The sequence below is a fragment of the Haliotis asinina genome, chromosome 3 (assembly GCF_037392515.1).
Source record: "Haliotis asinina isolate JCU_RB_2024 chromosome 3, JCU_Hal_asi_v2, whole genome shotgun sequence".
NCBI lineage: Eukaryota > Metazoa > Mollusca > Gastropoda > Lepetellida > Haliotidae > Haliotis > Haliotis asinina.
Genome location: NC_090282.1, coordinates 60486188 through 60507912, shown reverse-complemented (window position 1 = coordinate 60507912; position 21725 = coordinate 60486188). Strand labels below are relative to the sequence as shown.

The following is a 21725-nucleotide window of genomic DNA, read 5'->3' as shown; positions in this document are numbered from 1 at the left end:
ATATATTCCATAGTGAAATTTCAACCTTCAAGGTCACAATCTTTATCCATTAGATAAAAAAAGATGTAAATCGTCACCTACAAAACCTGTGTGTAGGTGCCTCTCAACAAAGACGTGTCAGAAATCACCCGGTTCAGAGCAGCGCCTGTGTTATACAGCCAACTCTCAATTTGCCCTTTGTTTAGATAGTAACATGGCAAACATGTAGGGGGTATAAGTGTCATAACTCGCCATTGTGAATAAACAATACACGAACGTGATCGTGCAGGGCGACGTTTATGAACATCGGGGGTCTGTAATAATTCATTGATAAGAAAAATTGAACGGGAACGCCCCTATAAACCCTCGTTGACGACCGACAACAACACCAATAGCAATGTAATTTACGCTAGACAAGGCTTCCACGAATATTCATACACTGACATTTGCTGTGTCTGAAATTCAAAATGGCGGCCAGTATGGTCTTCGGTTCAAACGTAAGTTGATATTTTTTTCTGCAACTGACATTGTAGTTTTGTAACGTTATTATATATTTTAAATGGCATAAATTTGACAATATGCCTCAACCTGCCATTAGGAAAGGTTGTGCGTTCCTGAGGAAAGACAAACTTAGATATGTTTAAAGCGATCGTTCTCACTTTCATAAATACGTGAGTTTGGGAGACGTTTGAAATATGTATTTGGTAACATGAGTAACAGGTTAAAACCTCTTGGCTGTGTCGGTAGTCTGTGACACAGTGCATGACTGAGTCCCGCATTTCACAGGCGAAACTGAGAGATCTGTTTCAAGATGACTCGAATGTGATAGAACGGGTATCTGTCCGTCCGCTATGGCGTTAACACGTTAACTCAATATTTCAACTTCGCGTCTGTTGTAAGTTGCCATCATGATCATTAAGAAGCAATGGCAATGTTGACTCCGAAAAAGGTGAGTCTGGTTGAACTAGAGACAATGCAAGTCGTAGATCTTGGTTTTGATAATCATATACACGTGGAACCGACACAGTCATGATGGAATATATTCAGACAGCATAAAGAAATTTATAGGCCAGTTGGCTTGGTATATAAACAATGGTCCATAATAACATTCATTTTCTATGATAAATAACATATATGTCAAAGTGGAGATACACAATCAAAATGTACCCTTAAGCCAACTCCCGATGGACAAGAAACTGTGATCCATACCTAACGTTTTTAACACCGTAAAATTCCACGATGTGCTCCAATACACATTATTTAATTGCCATTCGTCCTATCTGAAAAGAAACAAACTGTGCCAGTGGCAGCATGAATAACGAAATGCATCACAGGTACAAATGACTCCGTGTATAGCTTTAATCAGCTAAGGTGTATATTGTTATGAATGTATATTGGTTTGCTTTATGACACTGCGTTTACAAATCAGAGTCTAGTTGCCATCGCAACGCCAGCTTTTAAGAAGCATGTTGTTACACTCATTGACACTGAGGCTCATCAGGTGTGGTGTGTCGAAATGAAATGACACTGGTTAGGATGTCACGTAGTATATTATGAATATGGGTTGTACTTGGTAGCAACAGTTGTTAGATACGAAGATTAGTTGAGATTTAATTTACCTATAGTTTATGTATGTAAAAAATAATTCTAACCACAGCTAGCAAGCAGCATGCACAACTATTTGATACAGTCAAAAAACCAATGTATCTCTAAGCTTGCTGGCACTGTTATTAATGTTAATTCCTAATACTAATATTCCTAATACTCAGCGTGATTTTTCTATCAGTGATCAGTTATTTGTTCGCGAGTTAAAACTATTTCTTATGCTTCATTTGTAAACACGATGGCATCTATGCAGGAAATCAAATAAATTGAATCACTTGAGTTAAACTTAACTGATCATAATGTTGATCCTCTTCCTAGAAGGGATACAACTCCTACATATCAGATCTAGAGTTCAGTGGATGAATGAGGGAGAAAAGTAACTTTTTTCTGCAATCTCGATAACAGAACTTTAGTTAGCAAGATAATGCCTAGTCTAGAAGCTCTGGATGGTTCTTTACTATTAAACTCGCAGCACATAATGAAAGAAGTTGAATCATTTCAACAAAATCTCTATTCTGCTAGGACCCCTCAATATCTGATACAGCAATCCTTGAGTTTGGGTATCACGGATGTCCCAGTCATCTAAAGCTCCCAAGTTTGTCACAGAGAGGGGTCCATATGGTGCTTAAATCTCTCAGTCCCGTTCGACTTCAGGCTTTTGTCTCACACCAATACTAGCGGTAGGGGTAGACCATTGGTTAAGCGTCCACTTGTCACGCTGAAGGCCCGGGTTCGACGCTGTGCATGGATACAATGTGTGAAGCCCATTTCTAGTGCAGTTGCTGGAATATTGTTGAAAGCCGTCTAAAACTAAACTCACTCACTGTCACACCTGGCGGGGTATACCTGACGCAATGCTCACGATAGCGTTAGACTAAACCCACTCACTCGAGGTGTACGTTGTCTAGAACCCTGATTCCTCGTCTAAGACAGACATTGTCTACCATATGGAGCAGTCTCCAACAAAAATAAAAACAGTTGAAACTATCATGTTGGAGTTCCATACAAACCTCGCTTTATCCCACGTCAACCATAGAAATCTGACTCTCAAAGGTACTGAGTGAACATTTTAAGCGTTACAGTTATCTCACGGGTGAGGACAAAACGAATGGGCTTCCCACATTTTACCACATGGCTACGCTGTGCAGGAGCTGGGCCAACCCCTTTAACCCATGTACCGTTTCCGTGGTTCGATCCCCGGTCGTGTCATACCAGCAACGTGTGTTGCTACCTGCATTGTTCTCGTCAGTAAGGAATAAACACAAGGTACTCTTAGCTCGGAGTGAAAAAAGTGTTTTGTTATTGTTTTTTTTTCACTCCGAGCTTAAGAAAACCCCTGTGTCTGTGTTGGGTAGGAACCTATCCCTGTACAGCTGTGTCAGTTGTACTGGCCAGCTCTATGTTCAGTGGGAATAAATCCTTAAACTGAAGAAATTTCACTTTGACAGCAATCACTTCTACAACGTGATTGAAGGGAAGCAACTCTAAATACTTGCTTAGACTGGTCTTCTGTCTATTAACACACATCGTAAAGGCAAGCATAACAGCAGTGGAAAACTCAGTAGCAAGGGCATGACATATTCTTTGTGTATGGTATATTCTTTGATTGTATGGTGTATTTACTAATTCCAAAGTCCGTGAAAGTTGATAAGTCTTAAATCGTCCTAAATAGGGTTCGTGTCATACAACGCATAATAGGCCTAAACGTAGTCGTAAAAAGAAAACAAAACCACATGCCCACGGAACGCCATATTGTTTACCTCAGTTACGATATATATTATTCCGCGCATTTAATGCAATAATAAGGCACTTTATTCGCTCGCTTCCAAGTATTAAGATGTCTGCACATTAGTCCATATTGGTGAAATGTAAGGTTTATGTTTCATTATACATCACGTCTTCATGAAATCAATTTTTACTTTGCGAACTATTTCCGTACAGCGGATGCAACACATCTGCAATTCGATAGCAACCATTAGTTCACCAGTAGCTGGGATTTTACCATCACTGAAATTAGTCGAGAACTGGATCAAAGAAGTCAAAATGAGTATTGAAACAACAAGAAGATTCGAGGGTCCTCCACAAGGAATCAGTGCAGGCTATAAACAACAACGTGCAAGAATTAGGGTTTGTAGACAAATTTTACTTGAAATTGTTGAAAAAAACCCGTGTAGGATGTTATTACTGTTAATCACAGGGGCTTGTAACGCTGAAAACTGCCATCAAGGTATATATTGTCCAGAATGGGTTAGGACAATATATACCTTGATGGCAGTTTTCAGCGTTACAAGCCCCTGTGCTGTTAATGTCAGTGTTCGATTGTGTTGTTTCTAATCATGGTTTCACATGATTTAGAGCATATGTGACATTTTCATGATTTTAAGCCGAAATACTACTTGTCATGTATGTCCGCAAAGCAAGTTGATACGAGGAAGGGTTTATTTCCCACGCATTATGTTCCTATCAACAATGGAAGTTTAGTACCAGCATAAACTGTATCCCCCCTAAAAAAATTACATGGTAATTTGTGTCTCAAGTAATATGATGACATGGCGGTAGGCAAGTAAAATTGGAAATGTGTAACTCTTTCTGATGCAAAAATTTGGTAGATATTTGTGTGTAATAAGAATTGGATGTGCTTCTATTTTCAGTTGGATGAAGAAATGGCAGAAAAAGCTGCTCAGATAAGACTGTAAGTACATTTAGAAAAAGCCTTGCATATTCTTCATGAAATGTTACCTGTAAGTGTCTGTGCAAATGAACCATGTCAGGTTTGACTGTTATTTTAGTTAGCTGATGCTGAACAGAAGGAAACTAAACTGACTGGGTCATCTAAAGCCACAGACATCTATCTCATGGTGTCTCAGAGTAATATGCTGTCAGACACTATCCTCAGATCATTTATTCTAGCTGTGTTAATCATCTAATAGGTTGCATACTAACAGTATTAGTCTGATACATGTCTGTTCAACAGCTCATCATGTATATACAAACAGTGAATGAATTTAGAAATAGCAAGATCAAGAGATGTTTGACTTAAATAAGGATTTTATTTTTAATTGTATTTCTTTAGCATGTTTTGTTGTTAACAAGTCTACAAGAATAAATTAATATGAAATGTTTTCATTGCTCATACATGTTAACATCATTAAGTTTCAAAAAGTGAGTTTCACATGAGCAAATCTTAGCACTTTTAGAAATGTGAACAAAGACTGAAATACTTGATTCAGGGGACATGCTCCACTGATTTAAAAGGGAGTGAAGACACTGAATTAACTTGTCACAGTTCTGGGTAAAAGTAATTAAAAAAAATGAATTGTTCACTACATTGAAGAGTGAAATATCAGTCCTTCGCTGATTTGAGAGTTTTGTTTGTTTTTGGTCCAATAAATTCTAATTCAGTGAAGTTCTAAAAGTAAGCCTGATTTGTTGGTTAGGTACTTCAGAAGTGCAACTGGCTAAAGGCAACACTTTCAAGCTTCTTTTCTCCTTTAGTAAGTTTGTATCCTGCGAGCATGATCCGAGTCTAGTGCTTGGGATACATGGTGATAAGTGTCAAGTACAACCTTCCATGTAAATCACTAGCATAACATAGCAACTGGCTTACAACAATCTACATCTAGATGAACCTTTAATTCTGAAAGCTTTTAACCACATAGCATGGCAAGTTTGTGCCTGGAATCAGATAATCAGCTGATAGTTGCTATTATTTGTAAGATGCTAATCTCCACTGTTAATCTGCATCATTATTGTATTTAAGCATCAGCCAAGACAGAGTTACTTAGTAACTATCACTTCTCATTAATTACTGTTGTATGACAGTATCCATGTCAGATGATCTATGTCAGCCTTGGTCCAGACACTAAAAGAAAGGTTATCCTATTGCTATTTAGGCTTGGTGCTCCTTGGCACCGACCGACACTACCGTTTTGTGTTGTTCTGGTACTTAACACTATGCTGACCTGGCACTGATTGCTTGTGCATCTGAGAAAGAAAATTTACAAGAGTTTAAAAAAAGTAAACATATATATAACTAGCCATCCTTTCAACTCCATGTTGTCATATCCTACCGGGCACTAAGACCTGCCTTTGAGATATATAAATGTAGACATGCAATGATATTCATTGTTGTCACCATAATTGCCTGTGTCACTGCATTGTTAATCTTCAGTGGGAGTTTGATGACAACTGGCTTTCATGGAATGTATGGACCAACTTTAAAAAAAAAATTTAATCTTGAATTAAATGGGAAAAACATTTGTCATGCCTATTGGTTATACAGCAAATAGATTAGAATATACCATAGAAAGGTATATACTAGCATTCACATAATTGACATTTGATCCCTGGATTCCAGGTTTGTTGTTGTTAGTGGATTGTCACTCAAAATATCAATCTCTGAACTAGCCTCAAATATTTGCAGGCCACCATCCTGTAGAATGAATATCACAGCATTAGGCACATTAAAACGACAAATGTAATGATGATTACATATTACTGTAAGCTCTACTTTTCCAAATCTAGTTTCATGTCATGATGTGACAAGTTTAGACATACCATCATTCCTATTGTAAAACTTGTCCTTTTGCTGCCTGAAAATATATTGGTGCTTGAATAATTTGACAGTTTCATGTATGAACTATGTCTTGTAATGAACAGTAAGTGCCACTGATAGTAAGGGGCAGTAACTTAAATAAGTTCAATTAGGGTCAATTTTATCTATTGGGACTAAACAGTCAATATATAAATCTGGCAAGAACATTTTGGTATTGAGGCAAGAACAATGTTACATGCTTTTTCCCCATTCTATTTGCATACTTGTTGTGCCACTAGGCAGCAGTGTGTGTTGTTCAACATGATTAATAGTTTTGTTCATGTAATAGTGTTGGTTAACAGTTGCATCATTTTATTCAGTATGGTTTGAGTACCTGTGTTGTTTTGATCAGGGAGAAGCAGATCAATGAGCGAGCCCTCTGGAACCAGGAGCTTGAAGAGAAAAGCGGCTTCAAGAAGCATCAGGAGAACAAGAAACGGATACAAGAGGAGCTACGCATGGCCAGCCGGGCAGCTATAGCAGTAAGTCAGAGGCCAAACAAGTTAGTGCTGCTCTTGAACTTGAAGTTAGGAAATAAATATAAAATGTTTTCAATGCCTGTGTTCATTAATGTTTGATGAATGCACAATTTTGTAAAACTTCTACTTATCAAGTACATTATTTATGAAAAGTGAAAAAAAAAAGATTTCCAGGTTTCAAATTCCTTAATTCTGGATCCATTTTGTTTAAAGCTTTGTGAATCTGTTAAAATTGCTGGTTGCTGACTCAGCATAAGATTTTTAATACTTGTTTCTCTGGCATACTGTGTCCCCAAAAGTATCCTGAAATAGCTTTCATCAAAATTATTGGTACTGATATATTTTATGATAATAGCAAACATAAGCCTTTAGTGGGTTTCACTTCATGTTTGATGACTTACAGTTTGCAGGGCCAATTTTTTTTGGACTATTAGTTCCTGCATATATAACAGATATACCATATCCTACTGAAGCAATTATTAAAATAATCTATGACATGCATGATGCCCATAGCTGATCTAATGCTCTGGCTGAACCGTAGGTAAGCATAAAGTCCTTGAAATCTTTTGTTACATACTTCATTTTGCTCCTTTGAAATTGTTTTTCCTGATGCTGAACAGATCTGGCTAGACTTGATCATTTTTAAGACAGATGTCTTCCCAAGTCATGGTGTACGACTATGCTTTCACAGACACATAATATGTCAATATGTGTTTTGTCACTATAGTATGTTTTTGAAGGCAAGAACTTAGTGACTTCTGCTTGGTACAGACCATAGGACAAAGAATTTATTTGTCTGTTGGAGTCATTGTACATAATGGCAAAGATTTCATTGTGGGAAGAAACATGTACAACTTGTCGCAAACATTTTATTTTTTAAAGTTGTACCCAGCTCAGTAATACTTATATAAAGGCTGATCAGGCAGGCAGCTTCATACTGACAAGAATACATGGGCCAAAGTATTTTCAATAGACACTGTGCATCCCTCAGTACCTCTGAGCAGGATAAAGTAAATATGAGAGTCCTCCAAATTGTCCAGTTGACAAATGGCATAAACATAAATCACAAATCACTAATTTTGTTCACTGTAACTACTGGAGAAAGAGATGAACATTTTTGTGAAAGTATTAAAAGAATGTTTACTTTTGGAGCTGTTTTGCAACTTGTGAAGGACTGAACAGGGTAAGAAGTGAAAGTGTTTACACTTGACTAATAATTAAGATGTCTTGTCAAGAGTTGCCACCAACCTATTGGTGATGTCCATGGAAACACAGTAGTCTTTGACTTCAGTTAATATTGAAACCTGTCAAGACTGCATACCACGTGACATCAAAGACATGTAACATATTTCTTTAAGTGAAAGTGTGTGATTTTATTTCTGTTTGTTGAAACTTAAGGAAAGCTGATTTCAATTTCCTACAACATTTTCAGATTTTGCTTGCTTGTTTTGCTATGATTATACTAAGAAATGCAAGTGGTATATTTTGAGAGAGAGGTAGGAGAGCACTGCAATTTGCTCGGCCGAGCAGCTTTTAGCCATGCCAGAATCTATGGTTGTGGGGTTGAACCTAAGACCAGATAGAAAGATATAGGACTTTGGGCTTAAGACTGTTGTAACATGATTAGTCTCTCACCTAATTATATAATACATTATTTTTGTTCTCTCTTTTCACCAGTATCTTTTCAGTCTGTCCAACAGGTAATTACTCAAGTAATTAACTCACATGTTCTGACACCTTTAGGCATGTATATCTGGTCCATCAGCCCACTGTTACTGTTTGGCCATGGTGTTCAGCCGAATGTGGGATAAAACAGCATTCAGTCATTCACATCTTCACTCACACAATTACTCACTGAGTTACACATTCACAAAACACAGATCACTGATTTTGTGCATTTGCACCCAAATCACTATGCATTGCACATTTAGATAGTGACCTTTATTCCAGGGCTTGATGAAACTTGTAGTCAATATTAGATACATGCTAGTAAATTTGATCCCAGTCACTGCTTTCATATTTCTTTCCTATCCCGAATACGGTTTTCACACTACCTGCAACTCGATAATGCAGGGCTAGGCAATATTATTCACAGGACTAGTTGGCATGTGGTTTTGGGATGTAGCATAAATAGATTTTAAAGAAAACAATTAGTCCCTCTACATTTTCACAGTCTTGGACAAGCAGTGTAAGTAATTTTCATCTCAGTATTATTTGTTACAGTTACACTCCTCTACTGAGTCTAACAAACCCTACTAGAAGGTCATGTCAGGTAATGTTTGAGCGACCGTCCAGTCAAACGCAAGATGGATGAACAGACTTAACCAGTCAAAAACAATGGCTACTGTTTAGGGCTTGGCACTGATCCCTAAAAAATGAACAGATATTTTACCTGCAGTATATATGCTTTTGGCTTTCTGATGACATGGTTACTGTTAGCCAATATAATATATCTCCAAACTGACATCCTTGAATATTGACAAGAATGCTACTTTCAGCAATTGTTTATCATTGTTGACAGTGTTGTAGCATGCTCCATATGCTTCACCTGGAAGCAGTTACATGGAAAATAGCATTCAGAATCATTCGGGTACAGACAGTTTAGAGGCTAAAGTTCAAAAGGTATATGCAAATGTCCACTTTTGTGATTCGGTAAGCAGTGTTCTGATTGGTCAATCTCAAAGTTTACCTGACGCAACCTCCTTCTATGGTTTGTTAGACTCGGTAGAGGAGTGTAATGAATAGTACTGAGACTAAGTTTAGCTAGACTGCTTGGACAGGTGTACTAGTAGCCATGTCTATATGTGCCATGAAGAATTGAAGAATTGTATACAGTGAACTTATCAAATACATATGATTATTATCTATTTCATCTTCAAAAAGTCAACTTATTGAGACAAACATGCTTAACTTTTATTTAGAAAATATCCTCAAGTGTGAAAATGTTTTTACATTTATGAATTTATCCATGTCTTAAATGGCTGTGAGCTCCTGCATGTTGTCATCAAAGCCTTACAAAGGCTGAGTGATTACAGTGAGACTCCAGATACCTGGACAGCAAACATACCGAAACCACACCTTTCAGCCATTTTTTCATAATAAACCAATCTTTTACGTTATTAAAGTGACTGTCTATAACAGATATTCAGTTTCCTTTTCCAGATGATAAATTTTACTAATGAACCGACTTAAATCAACACAAAATCGACTCACTTATCCGCACAATGTTTTTATCTTCTGCTGATCATGTGAAGTGAAGCCCGAGTGTCCTACACTTTTTGACATGAAACAAGGTCTACTAATCCAGACTGATGACCGATCAACAGGGTATTGGTCGTGACTAATAGGTCTGTCCAACACTAAGTGAATTGTAATTGGCAAATCAAAATAACCATGCTGTTTTTCAGTTGATTTTAACCCAGAAGTGTATACTCACTACCATTTCAACAACAAAACTTGGATGACAGAAATCCACATATCCAGATATTCAGTTATCCAGACGATTTATGCAAAAATGAATGTCCTGATATGGGGGGTCTCACGCTCCAATCTTTGTTCTCCCATGATAATTCAGCAACCCATGCTTGACATGAGATGACAAATTTGCTTGTCAAGCTTGCGCTTTGTTCTTTGCAGTGCAAAAAGTCAAGTTATTCTGTTGTCTGTCTAGACATCATCATTTGCACACCAGTGTCATAGAGCTGGAATATAGCAGTGTGACAAAGAAAGATATGTTGTCATACTCCTCATTGTTGCAGTTTTGGTAGACAATTGTTATCATTGTGATAAACAATCTGTAATTTGAAGTAAAATACTTGCTCCAGGCTGGACTGCCATGCTTTTTAGAATCAGTAGGTTTCTTTACAAGCGAAAACAGTCTGGTCATACAGTGTGTTGTTAAATTCAGTATTGGTAAATGATCACTGTTGGACTTAGATTGTGTGGTTGGCTTAGATGGTTTGTGCAAAAGAAAAGGACCAGGCACAGACCTGAAACTACTTTTACAGATCTTCTGGTTAGAGTCAACAAAACAAACTAGTTGACCAGTTACTGGGAGCAACTGTCTGATGCCAGATGCCATTGCCAAAAGGTTAATATCATGTATCTTCCAAATGTAATACTTTTGCCAACTGGACTAGTGAAACTGAAATATAGTGAGTAGATTATTAATTACTGTATTTATTTTATTTATTTTTATACACATTTCAGTTAACAAGTTTATACAGATCCAGAAGTATTCTTGTTATCTCTACATTGGAAATGTATTTCAGTCTCTACATGGACTCAATGTGTGCCATGCTTTCAACAGACTAATGCACTATCCAACAGTTTCTTCCAGAAATCTGAGTCCAATCAACTAACTCAAACCTTAGTGGGTTTTTAACAAGACATATCAGGTTGAAGTCCCACAGGGATTTTTAAGCGATGACTGTGCCTGTTTGTATGACTAGCCAAATAGTGTTGTACTGTGTCCGTGTATTGGCTGCAGTGTGACTTAGACTAGCCAGTGTCAAGAACACCTTGTTGTCTCCATGGGAAGCACTTGTCACCATGGCGATTGTTGTTGCTCTGCATAGAAAGCACAACGTCTGACCGTTCAGACCCCTCAACACTGCATTAGTGTATTTGTACATTATTGATAATGCAGTAATTGGATCAAGTTAAAGAATTGGGAAACGCAAAATGTTAACATGATGCAGTTTTCATGAGACTTGGAGTAGATACACCTCTTGTGGTACTTACACATGAACAGAAAAGGATTAAAGTTGACAATGTGACAACAATTTACTGTCAGGCAATTTAGAAATAAAATGCTTTCATGTAGACATGTTTTTCTGATTACCATGGTGACAGAAAACAATGTTGTTCTTAACCTAGATATGCACCATTCAGTGTCTAAGTCCAGGAGACTGAAGCTTTATATCTGGTACTGTATGTTGATGCCTGACACATTTTCCTGTTTTACACTTTACAGATTTTAACCCATCTTGCTGGTTATCTTATGTTGGTCGAATTAAAAATAAAATCAATATATTTTACTGAATACTTTATTAAGCATTAAGTTGTTTGTGTTTGTCAGAAAGATTACAAACTCCTGACAGTAAGACTTGAGATAATGCTTTGTATCCTTTGAGGTTTGCAGTGGTGAGAAACTTATTCAATTATGGGCTATACATTTGGTCATTTCCTGATGAAAAGGAATAATAACTTCAACTGTATTTTTCATGTGGTTGTTTATTTTCATTTTGAATAATATCACATAGAAATCTGATAAAGGGATTGTCAAAGATTGGGATTGAGAACAGACCTGTTTATGGAAGCTACATATCCTTTCCATACTGCTGTTTTTGCTGTTTAAAGTCTATAATCAGTAGAGGACGTAACGTGTACGCGAGACGGTCTCCCGTTACGTGTACAAGTGACTACCTGAGAGGGGGTCACTCATACGCGTGACTGCCTGATCATAGACAGGGAAATTCTTTTTGTCACACAAAAACGCGTCTAAAAGTGTTATTTATGTAAATAATTAAACAAAATTTGCTACAGTTGTTGAATGATGGTCAAGTTATTGGATGACGTGAATGAAAGCATAAAAAGAGGAAATTAAATAGTCAAAAAATGACAAAAAAGTGCAAAATTTGAGCAAAAAATGACGATATTTAACAGAGAATTTCACCTATGTACATATTTTTCAGAAACTTAAATTTAGTATTTTCTGAAAGCTCATTCATCGTAGATTCATAATATATATGCAGTTTTCGATGCACACCAACGCACACCTGTTTGTTATTGTGTTGAAACATGTTTACTTTCTTCGAAACTGCGCGAACCGTCTCGCGTAGAAGTGACTGGGTTACCGTGTCATTAATGGGAGGTAACTGATGCCTGACTAAATTGCTCAGTCAAAACATCCGTCTTGCGGCTTGGACTGTCCGAAGCGTACGTAATTTACATGGCGATATTTTTCTTACGTTACAATGAGGATATCATAAATTATAACAAAATCACGAATAACATTTTTTCATGCGGAATACTCTTTTTGTTGGAAGTATAATCATTGGAAAACACGACCACTTCTACCGATGTAAAAACAGTTTTACGTTTTATGTTTGCTGCTATAGCAGTAGATTTTAGACTTTTGACGGCAATTTTCACCTGTGTGCACATTTCACACAAACATGATCTTTATATTTTCTGAAAGCTTGTTCCATGCAGATTTACCTCGTATAGGTACTTGTTCGTGTACACGAATGCACATAGGTGTACAATCGCGATGAAACACATCTACTTTCCACCCACCGCTCGTCACAGACACACAAACGGCCTCACAATTTCGTTACGCGTACGAGACGCTTCCCAGAAGCACGAACAAGAATAGTCAGTTTTTGACGGCAATTTTCACCTGTGTGCACATTTCACACAAACATGATCTTTATATTTTCTGAAAGCTTGTTCCATGCAGATTTACCTCGTATAAGTACTTGTTCGTGTACACGAATGCACACAGGTGTACAATCGCGATGAAACACATCTACTTTCCACCCACCGCTCGTCACAGACACACAAACGGCCTCACAATTTCGTTACGCGTACAAGAGACGCTACCCAGAAGCACGAACGAAAATAGTCGGTTTTTGACGGCAATTTTCACCTATGTGCACATTTCACACAAACATGATCTTTATATTTTCTGAAAGCTTGTTCCATGCAGATTTACCTCGTATAAGTACTTGTTCGTGTACACGAATGCACATAGGTGTACAATCGCGATGAAACACATCTACTTTCCACCCACCGCTCGTCACAGACACACAAACGGCCTCACAATTTCGTTACGCGTACGAGAGACGCTACCCAGAAGCACGAACAAAAATAGTCAGTTTTTGACGGCAATTTTCACTTATGTGCACATTTCACACAAACATGATCTTTATATTTTCTGAAAGCTTGTTCCATGCAGATTTACCTCGTATAAGTACTTGTTCGTGTACACGAATGCACATAGGTGTACAATCGCGATGAAACACATCTACTTTCCACCCACCGCTCGTCACAGACACACAAACGGCTTCACAATTTCGTTACGCGTACGAGACGCTTCCCAGAAGCACGAACAAAAATAGTCAGTTTTTGACGGCAATTTTCACCTGTGTGCACATTTCACACAAACATGATCTTTATATTTTCTGAAAGCTTGTTCCATGCAGATTTACCTCGTATAAGTACTTGTTCGTGTACACGAATGCACATAGGTGTACAATCGCGATGAAACACATCTACTTTCCACCCACCGCTCGTCACAGACACACAAACGGCTTCACAATTTCGTTACGCGTACGAGACGCTTCCCAGAAGCACGAACAAAAATAGTCAGTTTTTGACGGCACTTTTCACCTGTGTGCACATTTCACACAAACATGATCTTTATATTTTCTGAAAGCTTGTTCCATGCAGATTTACCTCGTATAAGTACTTGTTCGTGTACACGAATGCACATAGGTGTACAATCGCGATGAAACACATCTACTTTCCCCCCACCGCTCGTCACAGACACACAAACGGCCTCACAATTTCGTTACGCGTACGAGACGCTACCCAGAAGCACGAACGAAAGTAGTCGGTTTTTGACGGCAATTTTCACCTATGTGCACATTTCACACAAACATGATCTTTATATTTTCTGAAAGCTTGTTCCATGCAGATTTACCTCGTATAAGTACTTGTTCGTGTACACGAATGCACACAGGTGTACAATCGCGATGAAACACATCTACTTTCCACCCACCGCTCGTCACAGACACACAAACGGCTTCACAATTTCGTTACGCGTACGAGAGACGCTTCCCAGAAGCACGAACGAAAGTAGTCGGTTTTTGACGGCAATTTTCACCTATGTGCACATTTCACACAAACATGATCTTTATATTTTCTGAAAGTTTGTTCCATGCAGATTTACCTCGTATAAGTACTTGTTCGTGTACACGAATGCACATAGGTGTACAATCTCGATGAAACACATCTACTTTCCACCCACCGCTCGTCACAGACACACAAACCTTACTCACAAGATCGTTACGACTACGAGAGACGCCTTTTGCCACGGGAGCAGACCCGGTGCTCAATATGTTCACTCGCATCAAGTGGTAAGTAACTTCAGAGGACTGCATGATCTTTAATAGTTTACGTAAAATGTATTCTTGAACACACTGCATGCAGGAATTACCACTCATTTCCTTAAGTTTTTATGTCATTGTCATCAACACGTAATATTATAGAAATACGATTTCTCGACTTCTAAACAGATGACGTGAATGTGATAAAAAAGAGTTATTTAGACGGAGATGTATGTATTCATATGTATTGTTTCCAGTCAAAGTAAACTTAGCCTCAGTACTTTTCCTTACGCTCCACTACTGAGTCTAACAAAACCTTATGGGAGGTCGCGTCAGGTAACCTTTGGGACTGACCAATCGCGAAAGTGGACATTCGCACACACCTTTTGAACTTTTTATCTCGAAAAGGTTCGTACCCGAACGATTCCGAATGTTATTTAGCGTATGATCGCTTCTGGATGATTCACACGGCGCACATTACAACCATGACAACAGAGTTAACTGTCTCCGAAAACAGTGTTTTGGCAATATTCAAGGGATCTCATCTTGCAGAAATATTAGCCAATGGTAACCATGTCAACAGAAACCCCAAAGCGTATATACCGCAGGTCAAATATCTGTATTTTCTGCGGATTGTTGTTTGTGGAGAGATCTGTGCCCCTAAGTAGTAGCCGTTGTCTGATTGGTTAAATCTATATAACCGTCTCGCTATTGATTGGACGGTCATAGGTCGCTCAAAGGTTGCCTGATGCGACCTTCTGCTAGGGTTTGTTAAACTCGGTGGTGGAGTTTAAGGAATAACATTGAGACTGAGTTTACTTAGATTGACATTGTTTCAAAGCTGTATTATTAGTCAACTACAGCAATAAAATCAGTCGAGCCATCCCTGTTACACACGGAAAATGCCACTTCCCTGAGCAGATTTTGCTCACCTACATATCAACTGATTTTTTGTCACAACTGATTAAACATGATTCTGTCTTTTACCAGTTTAACAACACCAAACAAAATAGTTAGCATTTAATTGTGCGTTTTTAAGTTTACCACGGACGATAAAAACATCGTAAGCAGTAAACTGCACAGTGGCTGGCCGTGTCCACAAGACAGCCGTGTCAACTGTCTGCAAATATGCTGTCTCCAAACCCAATAAATGGGTATCCAGTCTCCTACCTGTATATTCAGGGCTAATCAACTGCAGTCATAAACTATGCCTGACTGCATCCTCTTCATTCCGGCTTAATCATTGCTGGAAAACAGTGTCGTGTGTGATATTGCATAATCTGCGTGAAATTTATTTGTGTTTCATTCTGTCAGGGGACAAATACAATTCGCCGTACTGAAGAATTTTGAACATGCACCTGTGTCCGAGAATATATAACTATTTCCATAGTTATACTAAATACATATAAAACATTCAGTGAAAGGTTACGTAATTATGACAAATAATGCAAAATTCCCTGGTATACACATATTTCTTCATTCTGCAGATGATGGCTGAAAAGGCTGTCCAAACCAACATGCTGGACTGTAGCTGGGTCTGGTTGTCTTCCCCTGTCCATGCTGTCGCCCAGGAAGGAAAACCCTTCCTATTTCACGCATATACATAGAATATATATTTCTGTGTTGGCTTTGAATGTATTGTTTTTATCTATGAATACTATTTAAACCATCTACCAAAGTAAAAGAGAGGAAAGCCGATGATAGTGTTGACAACGACGCACAGCACTTTCAAGTACTCTTCGAAGATAATCAGTACAAGAATAACTCCTTCATACCAAAACAGAACACTTTGAAAACATTATAACATTAGGCAATAAAAATCTGTTTATAAGTCGTCGATCAGTAATGCTATGGACAATATTCTGAGTTTGTAATCATCTGGAACAATTTTACTCCTTTCTTCCTCATGAATATGTCATCTCATTATCATGTGAGGGATCGTTATCACGTGATCAGTTCAGTCGGAATGAAGTAAGAAAACGCTATTTTGCCCACCTCCATGCGACTTGAATATTTGTCACCACAAAATAAACATTTCTATGGCCTTTCACAGATTATCAAACACAAACAGGAAACGGAATACATGTAATTAACATTTAATTATGTGTTTTCAAGCTATCATAAAATATACCTCGGACGACAAAGGCACCGTAAACAGGAAATTACACAAACGCCGCCGCCCCCCCCCCCCCCCCCCCCCCCCATGTCCACCAGATAGCCGTGTAAACTGTCTGCAAACTCATTAGATGTACACACCCTGAAGTAACGTGCTGTACTGCATCACACCTGTTGCCTGTCTCCACCTGTATATTCAGTGATACCCAACTACATTCATTAACTATGCCTGGCCGCGTTCGGCCCAGTCTTCACTCCAGTGTCACTTGTGTGATACAATAAATTGCGTAATCCAAATGAAAGTTAATTGTGTTGCATTCGGCCAAAAAGATGAACCAAGACAAGCTCAATTCGCCGCACTGATGTATTTGAAATATGTACCTGTGTTTCATAAACATAGCTGTACTAAATACATCTAGAACATTCAGGGAAAGCTTCATACATTTTCGTTTTTATGACAAATAATGCAATGTTCCCTGGAATGTGCGTGTCCCCTCATTCTGCTGACTCCAGGCGGAAACGGGCATTTGGCCGTTCACAGTCCAACGCAGCATGCAGGATTATACATGGGGCCGGTTATCTTCCACTGGCCATGCTGTCTTCCAGGAACGAAAACCTTTTCTGTTTCAAGCATATACATAGAATATGTGTAAACAAGAAAGTCCCAGTTTTTACCTGAAGTAGATCTCGTAATGTGTGTTGTTAGTTTTGTTGTAGAAAAGGTATGTATGCAAATACGTATGTATTCGATCTAATTGAAGTTACCTGTATGTGTACAGGGTAAGTGAAATAACACATTCTTACCTTAATATACTGTGCACACTGAAGGGGATGGAGGAATGATGTCTTCCAGGATGAGGGATGTTACGCAAATCGCCGACATGATGCACAATTCTTCAGAAAATGTTGATTTGTAGAGTTAGCATGAGCTTACCGAATGCGTAATGTATCCGCCAGGTCATATGGAGTTTGATCGAAAGAGGGGGCGAAAGATATTACAACCTGCAGGGGGCGTTAAGTTTCCTTACTTAAATTTGTATTTTCGTACTTTTTTCATTTCGAAATTATGTCACAAAGTGTAATTTCTTTTTTTAAATGCCTTTATCAAATCATGTCAATTTCCGAAGGCATAAATTAGGTTCAAGTTACTTATATGCATTTTCATGATAAACAAGTCATCATTCGCAAGCTGGACCGTACAGAGGAACACCATCCTCAACTTGCAATAAGCAAACACGAGATCAGTGAGCCGCTTGAGCGGCTCACCAGAAATCTTATAACAGTTAGCGTCTAATTAGTTTGTTTTCTTCCCAACTTCTGTCATTTTACACAATGCACATCTTTTTACAGTGGTCTTAAAAGAAACATCATTTCTCTTTCAAGAGGTTCAGAAACGTTTGCATTTGGTTCGGTTCCAATGGTGAACACTAGCTAAGACTACAAATCGGTTTGCTATAATCGTCTTGGCAATGAAGTATTGCAGATTCATACCCGTGGAGATATTCAGAGAGATATGCATCATAGCCTAATTTTCATACATCAATAACATTTTTTTCAGATGTGTTTACAAAATAGTGTGTATACCGATGAAACTGCATGCTCACTTCCTTCGGATAACACCTCACATACGAGGGGTTCACGCTTCATTTGATTGGCTGAAACAGTCTGAAACAGGGACTGTATGTTCTGTAAAACAGCATGCACGGCTAATGCGGGCATAAACTGATATGTACTCTGGAAGATACGATATCCACATGTCAACACCATGAGCTGTAATGAAATATCGAAGCAGGTATTTTAGTATAACACTAATTTTGATCAGTGCGAGATGTCAACTATGGCTGGCACCGCGAGTCCCTTTTTTCAGTGTGCTGTGTGGAGTTACACAATGGACGTACGTCACTTCCGAAAAATATGCAAATGATTTAATAGTTTTCGCAGGATTACTTTTGACGAAATTGGCAAAGTTTTGATTCATGCAAGATGCGGTAGGGGTCGTATTAGTTTCAAAATATTCTGTAACTTTCTGCAAGATGAATACGTTGACATTTCCACCAGTAATACATTCAAATGAAATAAATCACCTTTTCATGAGCGATGAATTGATTTTTGTGTGATTGGCAATGGCATATGTAAAAAGTCGACCTTGGGCGTGGTATTCTGTTTTCCCGATGTTTTCACGTGCCGAAAAAATCGAAAATACAGAGGCCAAGTATGCATCAACCTAGGATGATTGTAAATATTTTGTCGGACAAACAACTTGTATTCTGCAGGTTGTAATCTGTTCAGTGCAAATGACGAAAGCGTGGCATCCGAGATCGAAAAACCTGTTCATTCACGACTGTCAAGTACCCCACCACCCTTGGGGATTTTACGGGACGCTTTAATTACCCTGCATCGTGTTCGCACCCAATCGAGGTGGTTCCACGGTGATTGAATTAATTAGGGGGAAGCGCTTCAGTTAGTACCGCGGAGCGCACCGTCTCGCGGACAAGAGACGATAGGCCGTCTCGCGTACACGTTACGTCTCGGACTGATAATATGCTTAAGGAAATATGGATTATCATATTAAGTTTCAGGTTTAGTACTGGGTCTTTGTAAAGATTACCTAAAGACTAGCTGTGAATTTAATAGTGTGCAACTAAAAGCTTGTTATTTGTTTCAGTCCTATACTGTTATTAGTATCTAGTACAACTACTTATAATTTTAGTAAGGATTAGGGTTCACCATGCTGACAGTGATCTGTGTCCTAAACTGGAAGTTTTGTGGTGTGTTTATTTTTTTTCATTTCTTGAATTCTCTTAACATGATTAAGTAATAGAATACACAAGAGAGAGTTCAACATCTCAACATCGTTGTTATTGCCATATAGAGGTATAAACAGGAGAAATATTCAGTCATATTGGAATACACAATTAGGAATATTGTTTGATAGATAAAGTCTAAACAATCTTCATGTAGCCTATCTTTCATTCCAGGTACGGCGTGTAGCCTTGAAGAATCTTATGGAGAAGGAATTTGCAATGTATACGGAGGAGCTGAAGACACTAGGAAAAACATTCTACAAACAGAGAGTCTAATGACATAATGTATATACATATGTAATGAAACAGCAAACCCTGTGCTCAACATGTCATATTTACATATGTCTCTTCATTCGTACAGAAGCAGTTATTTGAAAGGTCACATCTTACAGAAATTGTTTAATTTCTTCCTGAATCAGTTTTACTGCAGTCTACATGGTTTACATGGCTCAAATATTTTCTAACCCAAAGTGATATTGATTTTACGTGTCGTCCATTTTGAGATGAAAACTGCAATTATTTAATGTTTTATTTTGTGTCATTAGATATATATATTTTATCTTTAGTTTCCATTCTATATTTCATCAAATGGTTATACTCATTTCATGAACGTCGTCTTATAGACATCATTTTTCAAGGGCCCATGCATCTTATTTTAACCATTGCTTGTAATGTAAGATATTATGGCAGCAATTAAGTGTTTTAAGTGTATGTGTTTACAAGTGTATATGTTTTCTGTGATCTAATGTTTTCTCAGTGATTTGTTCTGGTGTTGGAGAGATTATTTAAAGGTTAGAAATCAGTTTCAGAATGTGTCATTTACCTCGTCCACAATGCCAAATAAATGTTTGTAAATGCACAGCTACCAAAGAACTTGTTAAGAAAGCACATGATCTTGAATTGCATCATCAGCATTATCACCTGGTATGGTTGTTATTGAATTGACAAAAAAATTGTTAACCAAAGATTTATATTGAAACTTCTCCCATTAACAGGGAATGACCTGTTTGTCCACATGACTGAAATTTTGATAAGGTTTATCAGGTGTCCGAGAACACTATTACATATACCCCTGACACGTATCAATATGTTTTGTGTGTCGTAGGACAGTGATTATCCCTATCAAGAGTGTAGTGATATATTTTTAGTCTTTGGGTCATCTTCACTTATTTGGAAGACTTTTATGAGTGTCATTGTGCATGTTCAGAATCCCAACTAGACCATTAATCAGTGTCATGTTTAGATTTAAATCTACCACTGACTTGCCAAATCTTCAGTGGCTGCTTCAAATACATATTGTTACATGTATTAAACATGCACGCTTCAGTTTGGATTAGTTTTGACCGCCATGGATTTTGTGTCCTCAGTAATCTAAATAACAGTTTGTGTATAGGATGCAGGGTGAAAATATACACATCTTCATAATTTTATGAACACTGCACTTGTTATGACTATCTTGCCAAGGAAATGTCTACCCAAGACCTGTCAGTGTCAAAAATACTAGAAGTATTATCTCTAACAGCATCAGTATTATGATAATAATAATAATAATAACAATAATATGTTTATCTAGCGTCTCTTTGTTACAGTGTCAATTATACTCTGTATGCAATAAACCAGATATTAAAGCATTTATTTTGTGTGTGTGAATATATTTGGATTCACGGGTGATGAACATCTTGATTTAAAACAGCATCAAGAGAAAATGAGAAGTCATACATAGTAAATTCATGTAAATTTATTTTTTGCAGCCTTTCGACATTTGACCAACCAATGTACAGACTTTACAATAACATCATCTGTCTCGGGTGACTCACTGTACACATGTATCTACATCATTCTTGCATCTTAAATACATCAACTAAAATACACTACCCTCTTCAGGTAACTTGCAGCTCAAATGATCATTTCATTCAATACACGAACAAAATATACATCAGAGAAATAATATCTTTTCTCCATAGGCCTCTTATTTTAATATATTTTTGTTTACCGATTTCTCTTTACCAAACTGTAATATACATCAGATTCAGAA

At 37.8% G+C, this 21725-nt stretch overlaps 1 protein-coding gene across 2 annotated transcripts; it reads left to right on the top strand.

Annotated features, from left to right (window-relative positions):
* The first annotated feature begins 350 nt into the window (after positions 1 to 350).
* Positions 351 to 21323, top strand: LOC137276950 (cilia- and flagella-associated protein 141-like). Of its 2 annotated transcripts, none has more exons than XM_067808604.1 (5): positions 351 to 476; positions 3526 to 3711; positions 4236 to 4276; positions 6531 to 6660; positions 19865 to 21323. In XM_067808604.1, the coding sequence occupies exons 1-5, from the start codon at positions 447 to 449 to the stop codon at positions 19964 to 19966; spliced, it is 489 nt and encodes a 162-aa protein (XP_067664705.1). In that variant the 5' UTR covers positions 351 to 446; the 3' UTR covers positions 19967 to 21323. The 2 variants fall into 2 exon arrangements, with proteins under 2 accessions (XP_067664705.1, XP_067664706.1); XM_067808605.1 differs by lacking the exon at positions 351 to 476 and adding an exon at positions 3108 to 3172.
* The last annotated feature ends 402 nt before the right edge of the window (positions 21324 to 21725 follow it).